This window comes from Trachypithecus francoisi, unplaced genomic scaffold (genome assembly GCF_009764315.1).
Source record: "Trachypithecus francoisi isolate TF-2019V2 unplaced genomic scaffold, Tfra_2.0 Lachesis_group14, whole genome shotgun sequence".
In the NCBI taxonomy this organism is placed as follows: domain Eukaryota; kingdom Metazoa; phylum Chordata; class Mammalia; order Primates; family Cercopithecidae; genus Trachypithecus; species Trachypithecus francoisi.
This window is the reverse complement of record NW_022681459.1, coordinates 43,992,306-44,004,397: the sequence shown is the minus strand read 5'-3', so window position 1 is coordinate 44,004,397 and position 12,092 is coordinate 43,992,306. Positions and strand designations below refer to the sequence as shown.

At 48.7% G+C, this 12,092-nt stretch overlaps 1 protein-coding gene across 1 annotated transcript; it reads right to left on the bottom strand.

The window, feature by feature from the left end:
- Nucleotides 1-716: 716 nt before the first annotated feature.
- LOC117096097 (beta-crystallin B2) lies at nucleotides 717-11,390 on the bottom strand. Its single transcript, XM_033233048.1, has 5 exons — nucleotides 11,337-11,390; nucleotides 7,796-7,914; nucleotides 4,513-4,645; nucleotides 2,960-3,102; nucleotides 717-982 (listed from the first exon to the last, which is right to left on the bottom strand). Exons 1-5 carry the CDS (start codon nucleotides 11,388-11,390, stop codon nucleotides 814-816), a joined length of 618 nt encoding a protein of 205 aa, XP_033088939.1. The 3' UTR covers nucleotides 717-813.
- Between the last annotated feature and the right edge of the window lie 702 nt (nucleotides 11,391-12,092).

Below are 12,092 nucleotides of genomic sequence, written 5' to 3'. Positions count from 1 at the left end.
GCTCTGAAGGCAAAAGGACTTGTCTGAGCCTCTGTCCCTGGCCAATGCCCCAGAACAGCAGTATAAACCCAGCCTTCATTCCCAGATCATTGCATCACCTTGAGCCTGGCTACAGCCAAGATCCTCACAGCTCAGTAGTCTCTTCCTCATTGAAGTAGCTTAGATGTTGTGTAGATTCTTAAATTACTAACAGTTGCCCGCAGCCATATGATGAATGAATGAACACACTCACAAACAGGGCATTCTGACCTCTCCCTGGGCTGGAGTGGGGGTTTCAGGGTTCTTGGCTTCTCTTGCAAATCAAAAAAGACTCCCAGACTCAAGGGGATAATGTGAGAATGTGAGAATGGCGGGCAGTGAACACGTTTTTAAGGGCTGGGGCACCCATCACATGCCCCTGAGAATGACTGTGCTCAGCAACCAGCATGTAACAGGGGGCTCAGGAGCTAACCAAGCCAGCCACTCAGAGGCAAGGGAATTTCAAGTCAGATGAAGAAACAAAGGCTCAGAGAGGTTGGGCACTGTGTCCAAAGTCACACAGCTAAGCAGCTGCAGAACCATAAGATTCAATAAGGGTCCTGTTGCCCTACTCCTAGCCTAGATATATGCTGATTCTCATTTCTCTCTCGCTGTCTCTCTCTCTCTCACACACACACACACACACCACACACACACACACACCCCAGCTACTAGGGGGATCAAAGACCAACAGCAGACAAGTTGCAAGTCACACTTTATTCACTCTCTGGTTGGTCTGGAGGGTTCCTGGGCAGCAGGTCTGGGTCCTGGGAAGGAGGCATGGTGGGGAGGGTACTAGTTGGAGGGGTGGAAGGCGCCACGTTGGTGCCACTGCATGTCGCGGATGCGGCGCACAGACTGCACCTGGGGGTGAGGGGCCCCAAAGTCGCTGCTGTCCTTGTAGTCTCCCTTCTCCAGCAGGTACTGCAGCCCGCGGTAGCCGGGGTACTGGTAGCCAACCCACCTGCAGGACCAGAGGTGAGGGGAGGGTGAAGCGGGGAAACAGGAAGAGAAACAAGAGAGGCGAGGGGAGAGCATCCATAAGCCACTAGGAAGGGTGAAGCCTCCCAACCATTGCCACTTCCCAGGGGTAAGCAGGACACCCTTTCCACCCCACCCTTCCAGCACTGAGCCTCTGCTTTCTTCCTTCTCTTGACAGGGAGCTCACTGCCTCCTGAAGCAAATTTTGACTGAAGGCCTGATACTGGGGTCAGAGCAAGGGGGTGGTATCTTAAGCTCACTGAAGTTTAGAATAAGCCAGGCCTTTGAACCATCTCCATCCACTCCTATCCCACCTCCAAGCCCAGCTGGAGGTCAAAGAAGAGCTGGGGGAGGTTCCAGGGGCCTTCTGATGAAAGAGGTTCCAGGGGCTACTTAATGAAAGTGCTGGTCTTCTCTCCAGAAAATGGCACACAGGCCTGGCTGCAAGGACCTGCCTGGCCAGTCTCTTTGGACACCTCCAGCTCTACTTCACATTCTTATGCTCTCACATCTCTGCATTCCAGCCAGTGACCTTTGTAGAGTTTCTCAGACCTACCAGGCTCCCCCCACATGCACCACAGGGCCTTTGCACATGCTGCTCTCATTGTCTGGGACGCTCTTCCTTGGCCTCTTTACCCCCACAATTCCTACTGTTCCTTGAGATCTCAGCTCAAGAATCTTTTCTTCAAGGAAGTAGCTTAGACGCATGTGGATTCTTAAATTATTAACAGTTGCCCCTTCTAGACTGTTGGCTACACAGGGCAGAAGCCAGATCTCTTTAATCTCCTTCACCCTGGGCACCTAACACAATGCCTGGCATATGACAGCACTGATGAATGAATGAATCAATGAATGAATGAAGGGAAAGAGGGAATGAAGGGGAACAGGAGCACAGAACTTTGCACACCACTTTAGGAGTTTGACAAACCCCAAGAAGCCAGTATGTTTGGCTAAACTGGTTCTGTTGGGGGGAAAGAGCCTTAATTCATAGCACTTGCTGATTTCTATGCTGTAAATGCACCCACTGTGGCTGATTTCAAGCTACCAATGATTAGTCAACCAGTTCACACAAATTCTGAAAATGTAAGAGTCGGTTCCAGGCTGGGCGCAGTGGCTCACGCCTGTAATCCCAGCACTTTGGGAGGCCGAGGCAGGCATATCATGAGGTCAGGAGTTTGAGACTAACCTGGCCAACACAGCGAAACCCCGTCTCTACTAAAAATGCAAAACATTAGCTGAGCTTGGTAGTGAGCACCTGTAATCCCAGCTATTTGGGAGGTTGAGACAGGAGAATTGCTGGAACCTGGGAGGCAGAGGCTGCAGTGAGCTGAGATTGTTCCACTGCATTCCAGCCCAGGTGACAGTGCAAGACCCCATCTCAATTAAAAAAAAAAAAAAATGATATAAGCTATTTCTGACACACCGCTGCCCAAAGCTCATCTGTGGACCCCCATGGAATCCAAATTTTTTACCATGAGAAATCCCTCATTGCTGATGGCCAGGGTCGACGTGCCCAGGAACTTCCATTCAGAGGGAAATGACACCTCCTGTTCCCAAACTTAGGGACACATGCGGTCAAAGGCAGCATGGGCTGGTCCTCCTGCTTCTCACAGCTTTCAGACTACTCAACTCGTTCCTTCCCCTCCTGCCTCAACCTAATCCTACCTCTGCCTCAACTTGCCTCTCTGACATACATGTCTTGCTCACTGGGGCTGAGGTAAAGGCCAAGGTTTCTCCACTCCAAAGGCCATTTCCCCAAAGGCAGCTCTAGGGAGAAATTCAGGGGCTGTAAGCCACCTGTGGGCAGAGAATTCCCATTTACTTTCCAGTGGGAAGCCAGAGGTCAGCAGAGTACACTGATGTGTGCAAGATGACCAGTGTATACAAAGCAGGGCAGGACTTAGGACCCCGGAGTCTCAGTTCCTGGGGCAGGGTGAGCCAGGGCTGGCAATGCACTTACGTGCCACTCTGCACCCGCACAGATGACACCTTCTCCTGGTAGCCATGGGCGTGGAAGCTGGGTACGTCGTCATCTATGATTTCCATCTTCTTCCCGGTGAAGTTCGGGTTTTCATAGAGGATGATCTTGTGCTCTTGGCTGTCCTGTTGGCAGAGGATGTGGGGAAGTGAGTATGGGTGACGGGGCCCAGGGTTGGCCTTCCCACCCCATGCGCATGCCCCAGAGTTGGGATCCTCATGTCCCACACATCACTGTCTGCCCAGTGCACCTACCACGTGTCTATGACAACTGCTGTTGGATCACAGCCATTTGTTAAGTTTCTGCTGGGTCATTTTCATGTAACAGACACTCTGCAACACTTTGGGCAATATTTGATTCTGAAATGTCATTTTTTCCTCCTGTGCCTCAGGTTTCTCTTTTATAAATGGCAGCTACGATCTACCACCCACTCACAAGTGCACATTCACACATGCACACACAGGTGCACACACACAGGCACACACACATGCACACCCACACATGCGCACACGCACATGCACACACACGTGCACACCCACACAGGCACACACACGTGCACACACAGGCAGGCACACACACACATGCACAGGCTAATTGTGCCTCTAATAGGCACCTGAGATATTTTGATTTTTCTTCATTTCTGCATCTCTTCCCATCCTCCTGTTCCTATAACATTTTCCTTAGTTATCTAATCCTTTAAACATTTTCAGTTTAAGATAAGATTTTTAGATAAGAAAACCCTTATCCCTTAGACATAAAATCCTTTTATGCCATTTGGCAGATGAGAAAAATGAGGCACAGAGAGGTCAAATGACGTGCTCAAGGTCACAGAGCTGGGAGCAGCACAGCCAACATGGGAACCTGGGTCTGTGGGGTGTGAAGTCCAGTGTTCTCCAACCTTCCAGTAGGTCCTGGGAGGAGCTAGACTGGGCTTGGAGGGTTTGGGAGTGTAACTGAGCAGTGATGGGCCCTGTCCCCTCCCTGACAGTTTACACACTCACACACTAGTAAGAATCAGGATCTCAGAAGCACTGAGAACTCACACTGGCACGAGTCTTGAAGAAGAGCTAAACCACCTTCTCCTCCAGTCCTGAACTCAGAATTTCTTGTATTTCTGATGGCTACCGGTTACTGAGCAATGACTCTGTGATGACAGTTGCCCAACCCTGCGGGGTGGGGGGCACCAACCACGTAAAATAGAATGTGTATAGTGCCCTCTGGACCATTTCATAGTCTTGTGATTGGTGCCCCCTGGAGTTGTGCAGCGTGACAACCCTCAAGCTAATAAGCACATTGGAATCTCAAGACAGTAGATACCAATATGCCCATTTTACAGATGAAGAAACTGAGGCTTAGGGAAGTAAAATGACTTTTGCAAGGTCACCCAGTGAGGAGGTTCCTCACCAATCAGAAGGGGCACAATGCTAGAGGGGCAGGCTCCTTCCTGGTCTCAGGACCTCCGGCTCCAAGGTGGCAGAGACAGAAAGTAGGATGATGGGCAGAGAGAGGAAATAGAATGATGGCAGGGGGCTCACCACTTTGATGGGCCTCAGGGAGCTGAGGGAGTCCGTCCTCCGGCTGCTGGTCCACGAGTCCCAGCGGGGGTACTCGCCCTTCTCAAACACAAACTGCTCACCCTTGCAGTTGGCCTGTTCATAGCCCACCCAGCTGCCATGGAGACAGACAGAAAGGGGGCAGGTCAGTTCCACTCCAAGCTTCCTATGGCAGGATCCTGGCTACTCATGTTGACCCCTGGGGTTCACTCTTGCCCAACCCGGCAAGATGTAGTAGCCCCACCCGAACCTTAGCACAGCAAATCCAAGTGCACAGTCCCCTCAGTTATCCAGAACTCAGTGCTATGCTGCCTTTAACTACCTGGAACACAGTTAAGAAATAAGAAGGCAGTCTAAATAACGGCCCGCAACAAATACCAATATATAGATGCCATGCACTAAAGCCAATAGTATACTGGTAAGTTAATAGCCAACTCTAGGCCGGGTGCGGTGGCTCAAGCCTGTAATCCCAGCACTTTGGGAGGCCGAGATGGGTGGATCACGAGGTCAGGAGATCGAGACCATCCTGGCGAACACGGTGAAACCCCGTCTCTACTTAAAAAATACAAAAAACTAGCCAGGCGAGGTGGCGGGCGCCTGTAGTCCCAGCTACTCGGGAGGCTGAGGCAGGAGAATGGCATAAACCCGGGAGGCGGAGCTTGCAGTGAGCCGAGATCTGGCCACTGCACTCCAGCCTGGGCGACAGAGCGAGACTCCGTCTCAAAAAAAAAAAAAAAAAAAAAAGCCAACTCTCAAAAAAGCAAAACAAAAATTAACACTCTTGATTTGCAGTGTTTGCCAATTTCCATGGTGTAAATGCTCCCACTGTGACAGATTTCAAGCTATGACACGGCTGCAAATGGAGCTGGGGAGAGAGATACACAGTCAGCCTTCACCACTGAGAACTGACCCCAGACCCCCTCTGTTGTACGCAAACCCCTCTCTTTGGATCTGTTTCTTCTCTTGTCCCTGTTGTTAGACTCTGCCCAAACTCTGTTTTTGTAGATCCACATTAGAAGAAAAATAGTACACTAAAGAGTGAGGGATGGCCTTCAGGTCGGGCATGGCTAATAGAGGAAGGCAAAAAAATAGGAGAAAAAAAACACAAATCTCAAAATGATTAGCATTCTGGGGCCAACCAGTGCAGAGGCAAACATTTCAGCATGTGCAATAATGGCTGTTCAGAGGAATAATCTAAGTTATTAATGAAAGAGGAGATCATGTTTATTATCCTCTTTTGGAAGAGTAGTCTTGAGCCAGCAATTCTACTTTAGGCAGTGGGTCCTTAGAAAACAGTTGTCAAGGGGCTGGGCGCCATGGCTCATGCTTGTAATCTCAGCACTTTGGGAGGCCAAGGCAGGCGGATCACCTGAGCGGATCACCTAAGGTCAGGAGCTCGAGACCAGCCTGGCCAATATGGTGAAACTCTGTCTCTACTAAAAATACAAAAAATTAGCTAGGCACGGTGTTGCATGTTTGTAATCCCAGTTACTCGGTAGTCTGAGGCAGGAGAATTGCTTGAACCAGGGAGGCAGAGGTTGCAGTGACTTGAAATCGTGCCATTGAATTCCAGCCTGGGTGACAAGAGCTACAACTCCATTTCAACAAAACAAACCAAACAAACAAAAACAGTTGTCAAGGGATCACAGATATCTGAATAAGGATGTTCATTGTGGCATTGTTTATAATATCCAGTAACTGAAAAACTAAAACATCCTACAATCAGGGCCTGGATATGGCATATTCAATCATGGACTGTTACAAAGCCATGGTAAGTAATGACATAGGATGTGGGTTATCAAATGTAACTGGTGTAACTATCACCAGGTAAGCTTGTTAAATGCAGATTCCAGGCTCCAGAGCTAAGTTTGATTTAGTGGGACTGAAGTGGGGCCCGAGAATCTCCATTTTAAAGCATCTCCCTTCTGTCAATCTGATGTGAATTTTCCTCAAACGACTTTGAAAAGCACCAACATAAAATGCTATTTAATGACATGAAGAGAGTTCATGCTACCTTGTAAAGTTTCCAAAGTGAGTAATAAAACACCATGTTTAGTATGATACAAGTTTGATTTGATTATACACATACACACACACACAGAGAGAGAGAGAGAGAGACAGAGAGAGAGAGAGAGAAGGAAATCTAAATTCATACCAAAACCTTAATAATGGTTACTTCTGAGTAGTGAACAGAAGTCATATGGTTTTTTGCCTTAAACCATATCTTCTTAGTTTTAAACAATAAATGATAGTTAATAAAAATATTAAATGTCATATTTTTAAAAAAAGAAAGCACAAGAGTGTAAAATCTCTTTGGGAAATTTTTTTTCATCAAAATATTTGAAAAGGCAGCTGAAAATCAGATGCGATGCTTAAACAGTCAAATCTCAGTTATCCAGAAAGGGATTCTCTTGGATGCAACAGATTCCCTGAGCATGTCAGATGACCAAGGCTTGGCATAGCCACTGCTTTAGCTATGTTCTGCACATCCTCAGGTTCTGACCCATGTAGGGCCGTGGAACTCTGCAGAATTCCCTGAGAACCTTGAGGTGTGTGGTATGGCTCACCGTAGGATCTCCAGCCATATCTGACTTACTGGCCACCAGTGGACATTTCTACATCCTGAGGCTTTGACAGAGAAGGAGTAATGAGAGAAACTGTGGTTTGTGTCCCAGACACTCTGCAAGCTCACATAGGACTATGCTCAGCTACATGACATAAGCTGAGTCAACCATTCAGCTCCCCTTCTCTCTTGGATACAGACCTGGCCCCCAAGTGTGCCAAAAAATCTGTAAAGACCCAGTATTGTCAGGATTTGGGAAGGGAGGAGGGGATGCAGAGCTGGGACATCCAGCCTTAAACCTCCCAGGATTGAGGACACTCCTGGAACCAGAGATTGGCAGTTCTAAAAGCTTCGTGAGTCACTATGTCCATCTTCCTGCCTTGACCTCTGTATCAGGCTTTCTACATGACCCTTTCCCTTCATCCCCAGAGCACATGGTCATCCTTATCCTACAGAGGAGGAAACTGAGGCTCAGAGGGGGAAGGTCCTGGTCCAACACCACACAGCTCAGAAGTGGTGGAGCCTGGATTTGAACCCAGCTCTATCTGACTGCAAAGCATGAATTATCTCCATACACTGCCAGTCCCCAAAACTTGGTCCCCAGATTGCAGATAGGAGAACAGCAAGGGTAGATTCCCCCAGTCCACAACCTGATCACCTCACCCAAAGTCCCTGACCAGGAGAGGCCACCCAGGTACTTACGGTCCAGCCTGCACTAGGACAGAGCCTGCCTTCTCCACGCCAGTCTCCTTCAGGTTGGGGCAGGGCCCATTGAGCTCATGCGAGTGGCCTTGAAAGTTTTCCTGCTCAAAGATGATGATCTGCAACAGGAAGCGAGACTCAGACCCTCATCATGATGAAGAGGAGTGATAGTTGGCTGATAGACATGGGGAGGGAGCTCAGAGAACCCAAAGGATGCTGAAGGGTTCACTTCCAGAGTGACAAATCAAACATAAAAATCAAACAGCCCTGGCTCTGGCTATAAGCAGCTATGGGACCTTGAGCCTGCATTTGTCCTCTCTAAGTGTCAGTCTCCCCATCTGTAAAATGGGAAATAAAGACAGAACCCAGGCCGGGTGTGGTGGCTCACACCTGTAATCCCAGCATTTTGGGAGGCTGAGGTGGGAGGATTGCTTGAGCCCAGGAATTCCAGACCAGCCTGGGCAAGATGGCAAGACCCCACTTCCAATTTTTTTAAAAAGAAAAAGAAACAAAGACAGAAACTGCCTTGTGATATTGTTTGTTAGAAGGATTCAGGGGAGCATAATTTGCACACCATATTTGCTTGTGGGAGACATAATTATGTTAATTAAGAGATATGGTACAGATTCCAATAAGTGGCAGAGCTGAAATTGGAGCCCAGGCTTGTCTGATGCAGCTGAAATGGAAGCAACACTTTGCGAACCCTAACATGTGCATGTAGCACCTGGGATCTGGATAAGTGCAGTTTCTGAGGGAACAGGTCTGGGGTGCAGCCCCGGATTCTGCATTTCCAATCATCTCCCAGGTGATGCTGGTGCCACTGGCTTATGGACCAAATTAGGAGTACTGACGTGCTAGACCACGCGTTTGAGCTTCTCCTCCTCCCATTAGAGCTGCACTAGTATCTTCATATACACCCCTTACCTCCATTTCGCCCATAAAACTACACACACCTGGGCCCTTTCTCCAAGCCTCCACAGCATTCCCAGGTGTCCCTATGAGCTCCCCCTTGAAATACTTCTTCAGAGGACTTCACTCCCCTTGCCTCACCTGGTATTATCAGCCCAAGGAAGGGGGCTCACGAGATCCCCATCAGGGAAACTGAAGCTCTGCAAAGTGAAGAGACCCACCCAGCATCTCCCACATCCAAATTAACCTTGAGGCTAGCTGCCACCTTTCATGGTTCCAGTGAGAATTTTGGAGGCAGAGCTTTTCCAGCCACATTTCCCCAGCAAACTGCCCCTGGATGAAAAGATGGGCTCAGGTCAGCACACTCCCAGTGGGGGAAGCTACAGAATCAACATGGTCAGCACAGGCTGGATAAACATAGCCCTGACTCCCAGGCCTGGAATTAGCCACACAAAGAAAGGAAAAGGGGTGCCCCACAGGGCTTAGAGGTGAATTCCATGGGCTCAATCCAGCCTTTACAATCAGTGACCCAGCCCTTTACTGTCACTGACTTGGCTAGAGATAGGGTCAGGAGACAAGGGCTCCATTGTGTCCTGTTACATCCAGTTGTCCAAACCTAAAAAGCAATTCAATACTCTGGGCCTCAGTTCTCTCATCTGTAAAATGGGGAATCAAGAATGTGGAAGTTCGGGGCTAGTTTATTATTACCCTGGCCTGGGAGACAAGAGCTTGCGGGCGGTTAGCACATAGTATTTGTGCTGCTTGTGGGAGACAAAGTTACGTTAATTAAAAGACATGCTGCAGATCCCACGTGAATAAGTGGAAGAGCTGAAACTGAAGCGCAGGCTTGTCTGATGCAGCTGAAATTGAAGCAGCACTTTGCGGACTCTAACCTGTGCACGTAACACTGGGATCTTGATCAAACGCAGTTTCTGAGGGAGCAGGCCTGGGGTGCCCACCTGAATAGGGGTAGGCAGGTGAGGAAGGGTAGTTTCTCCATGCATTTGAAAGCCCAGAAGCTCAGAGGACCCAGGAGCTCACTAGCATTGTTATTATTAAATCAATAGAGTGGAGGGCAACATTTTACAAATTGTCTAATCCTTTAAAACTGCACTGTCCCACACAGCAGCCATTAGTAACATATGGCTACTGAGCACGCATAATTAGTCCATACTATTACTTATACTGTGCTCTGAGTGTAAAATACACATCATATGTTGAAAATTCAGAATAGAAAAAATAATGTAAAATATCTGCCTAATAATTCTTATATTGATTATACATTAACATGCTCATCTTTTGGATATATTGGGTTTCATAAAATATAATATGAAAATTAATTTCACCTGTTTCTTTTTACTTGTAGTGATGTGGCTACTAGAAAATTTTGCATTACCTATGTGGCTCACATCATAGGTCTAGTGGACAGTGCTTCTTGCTTTTTTCCAAACTCACCCAGCTCATTCCCACCTTGGAGTCTTTGTGACTGATGTTCCTTTTGTCTGGATGCTGTCATCAACCCTCACCCACATTTTAAATTTTTCTGTGGAGATGGGATCTCACTATGTTGCCCAGGCTGGCCTCAAACTTTTTGGCTCAAGCAATCCTCCTGTCTCGGCCTCACAAAGGCACCCCCAATTTTTACATAGCCGCTTCCTCACTTGACCCAGGTGTGTGCTCAAAGTCACCTCCTCAGAGAGGCCCTCCTGGAACACCTGAGCTACCACAACCATTGCGACTCTCAGGAGCCCCTTCCCCTAGTTCACATTTATTTGTAGCACTTCTCACTACTGGAAATCATATATTCATTTATTTATTGTCTGTCCTTCTTCTGGAAAGTAAGCCCCATAAGGGACAGATCGGGGTGAACAGGTGAGGGGCTGCATCTGCTCAGGCTTGCCTGGCCCAGGAGGCACCGAGTCAGACCAAGGGGCCATTCCTGAAGGGAACCTGTGCCTGGAGCTACCAAAGCAGAGAGGCACAGGAGGGCAGCCAGGTGGGTGCTCCTCGATAGAGGTTTGAGGGCAGGCTGGGTGTGACAAGTCTCTGACATTGTGATAAGATCCTGCTGCCCTTGGGTGGGCAGGTGGATGAGAAATCAAAGAAGGGATTATTTGATGGTGTTAGGTGGTTGCACACCCCAGGCTGGGTGTTAGGTTGAGCCTGGTTTCTTTGGCTCTCACAACTTCCCTATGCAATAAATCTGACTCCTCCTTTTACAGAGATGGAACTGAGGCTCAGAGGGATCAAATAATTGGCCCGGGTCACACAGCAGGTGCAGAGCCAGGACTCACACCCACCTTCCATCTACTAATCCCATCTCTGACTGAGAATGAGGGTCTACTCCAGTTTCAGGGAGCCCTGTGGACAGTAGGGTGTGGGAAAACAGATAAGGGAAACTGAAGTCTCCAAAGCTGGAGGCTGGTACTGGGAATCCCAGCATGCCAGCTATGGGCTGGGGAGGGACTCTCAGAATCAGCCCCAAGTGTGTAGGTAGGGGAGACTGAGTCCCAGAGAGGGGCAGGGGTGGAGAGGGGATACCTGTGAAGAAAGATGCCAAGCCCATTTTACAGAAGGGCAACTAAGTCTGGGAGAGGAGCATTGCATGTCCCCTCCTCCGAGAGGTACCCACCTTGGGGTTGAGGGACTGTGGTTTGCCTGCCTGGGTCTGGTGGTCTGAGGCCATGGTGGACTGTCCCGTGCAGGAATGACCTGGAAGACATGGGAAGCAGCAGTGAGGACCTGGAGGAGCCACTGACTTTTTCACTGTGTGGGGACTTGGGACCACTCCTCTCTGGCCCCAAATATTCTTCTTTTCCCCCTGGTTTCAGGCTGTCCTAGAGCTGTGGGGTCCGTAAGCAGCTACTTGAACTTCTGTCCTTAGCTTCATTTGTATCTATCCAGGCCAGCTCCAGGAGGAGGGAAAAATGAAGTCTACTCCAAAAAAAGGGGGGGCAGTGATAAACTGAGCTTAAATGAGGTCCCAAGTGGGTCCCCAACACTCAACCCCAGACAATGGATACCATGCAGAATATAGAACAGTCAATCCCAGAACTTCTGCCTTTATGCAGAAATTTCCTAAATAAAATTGTGTGGAACAAACAAAGCCTATGCATTGGCTGTATTTTGTGGTGTGGTGGTGCCCAGTTTAGGAACTCACAAAAGTTCCCTGTCCCCCTGCTGTTTCTCCCACCCTTTCTCTGGGACTCCTCTCCCCATCCCGGTACCTAGATTTCTCTGCCACTGGTTTTACGTCCCCATTAGTGAAATCATCTGATACAGAACCCATGTTACAAGAAAGGGAAGAAATGGGTGCAATGGTAGAAACCCAGGCACTGTGGCAGGCAGCAGGATAGACCTGCCTTAGCTATTGAGAACATCAGAAAAG

Coding starts and splice junctions, on each gene's coding strand:
- LOC117096097 (XM_033233048.1), bottom strand. CDS start 11,390: ATGGCCTCAGACCACCAGACCCAGGCAGGCAAACCACAGTCCCTCAAC. Junction 7,915..11,336: donor CACAGTCCCTCAACCCCAAG/GTGGGTACCTCT, acceptor TTCCTGTTGCAG/ATCATCATCTTTGAGCAGGA. Junction 983..2,959: donor GTGCGGGTGCAGAGTGGCAC/GTAAGTGCATTG, acceptor CTGGTCCTGCAG/GTGGGTTGGCTACCAGTACC.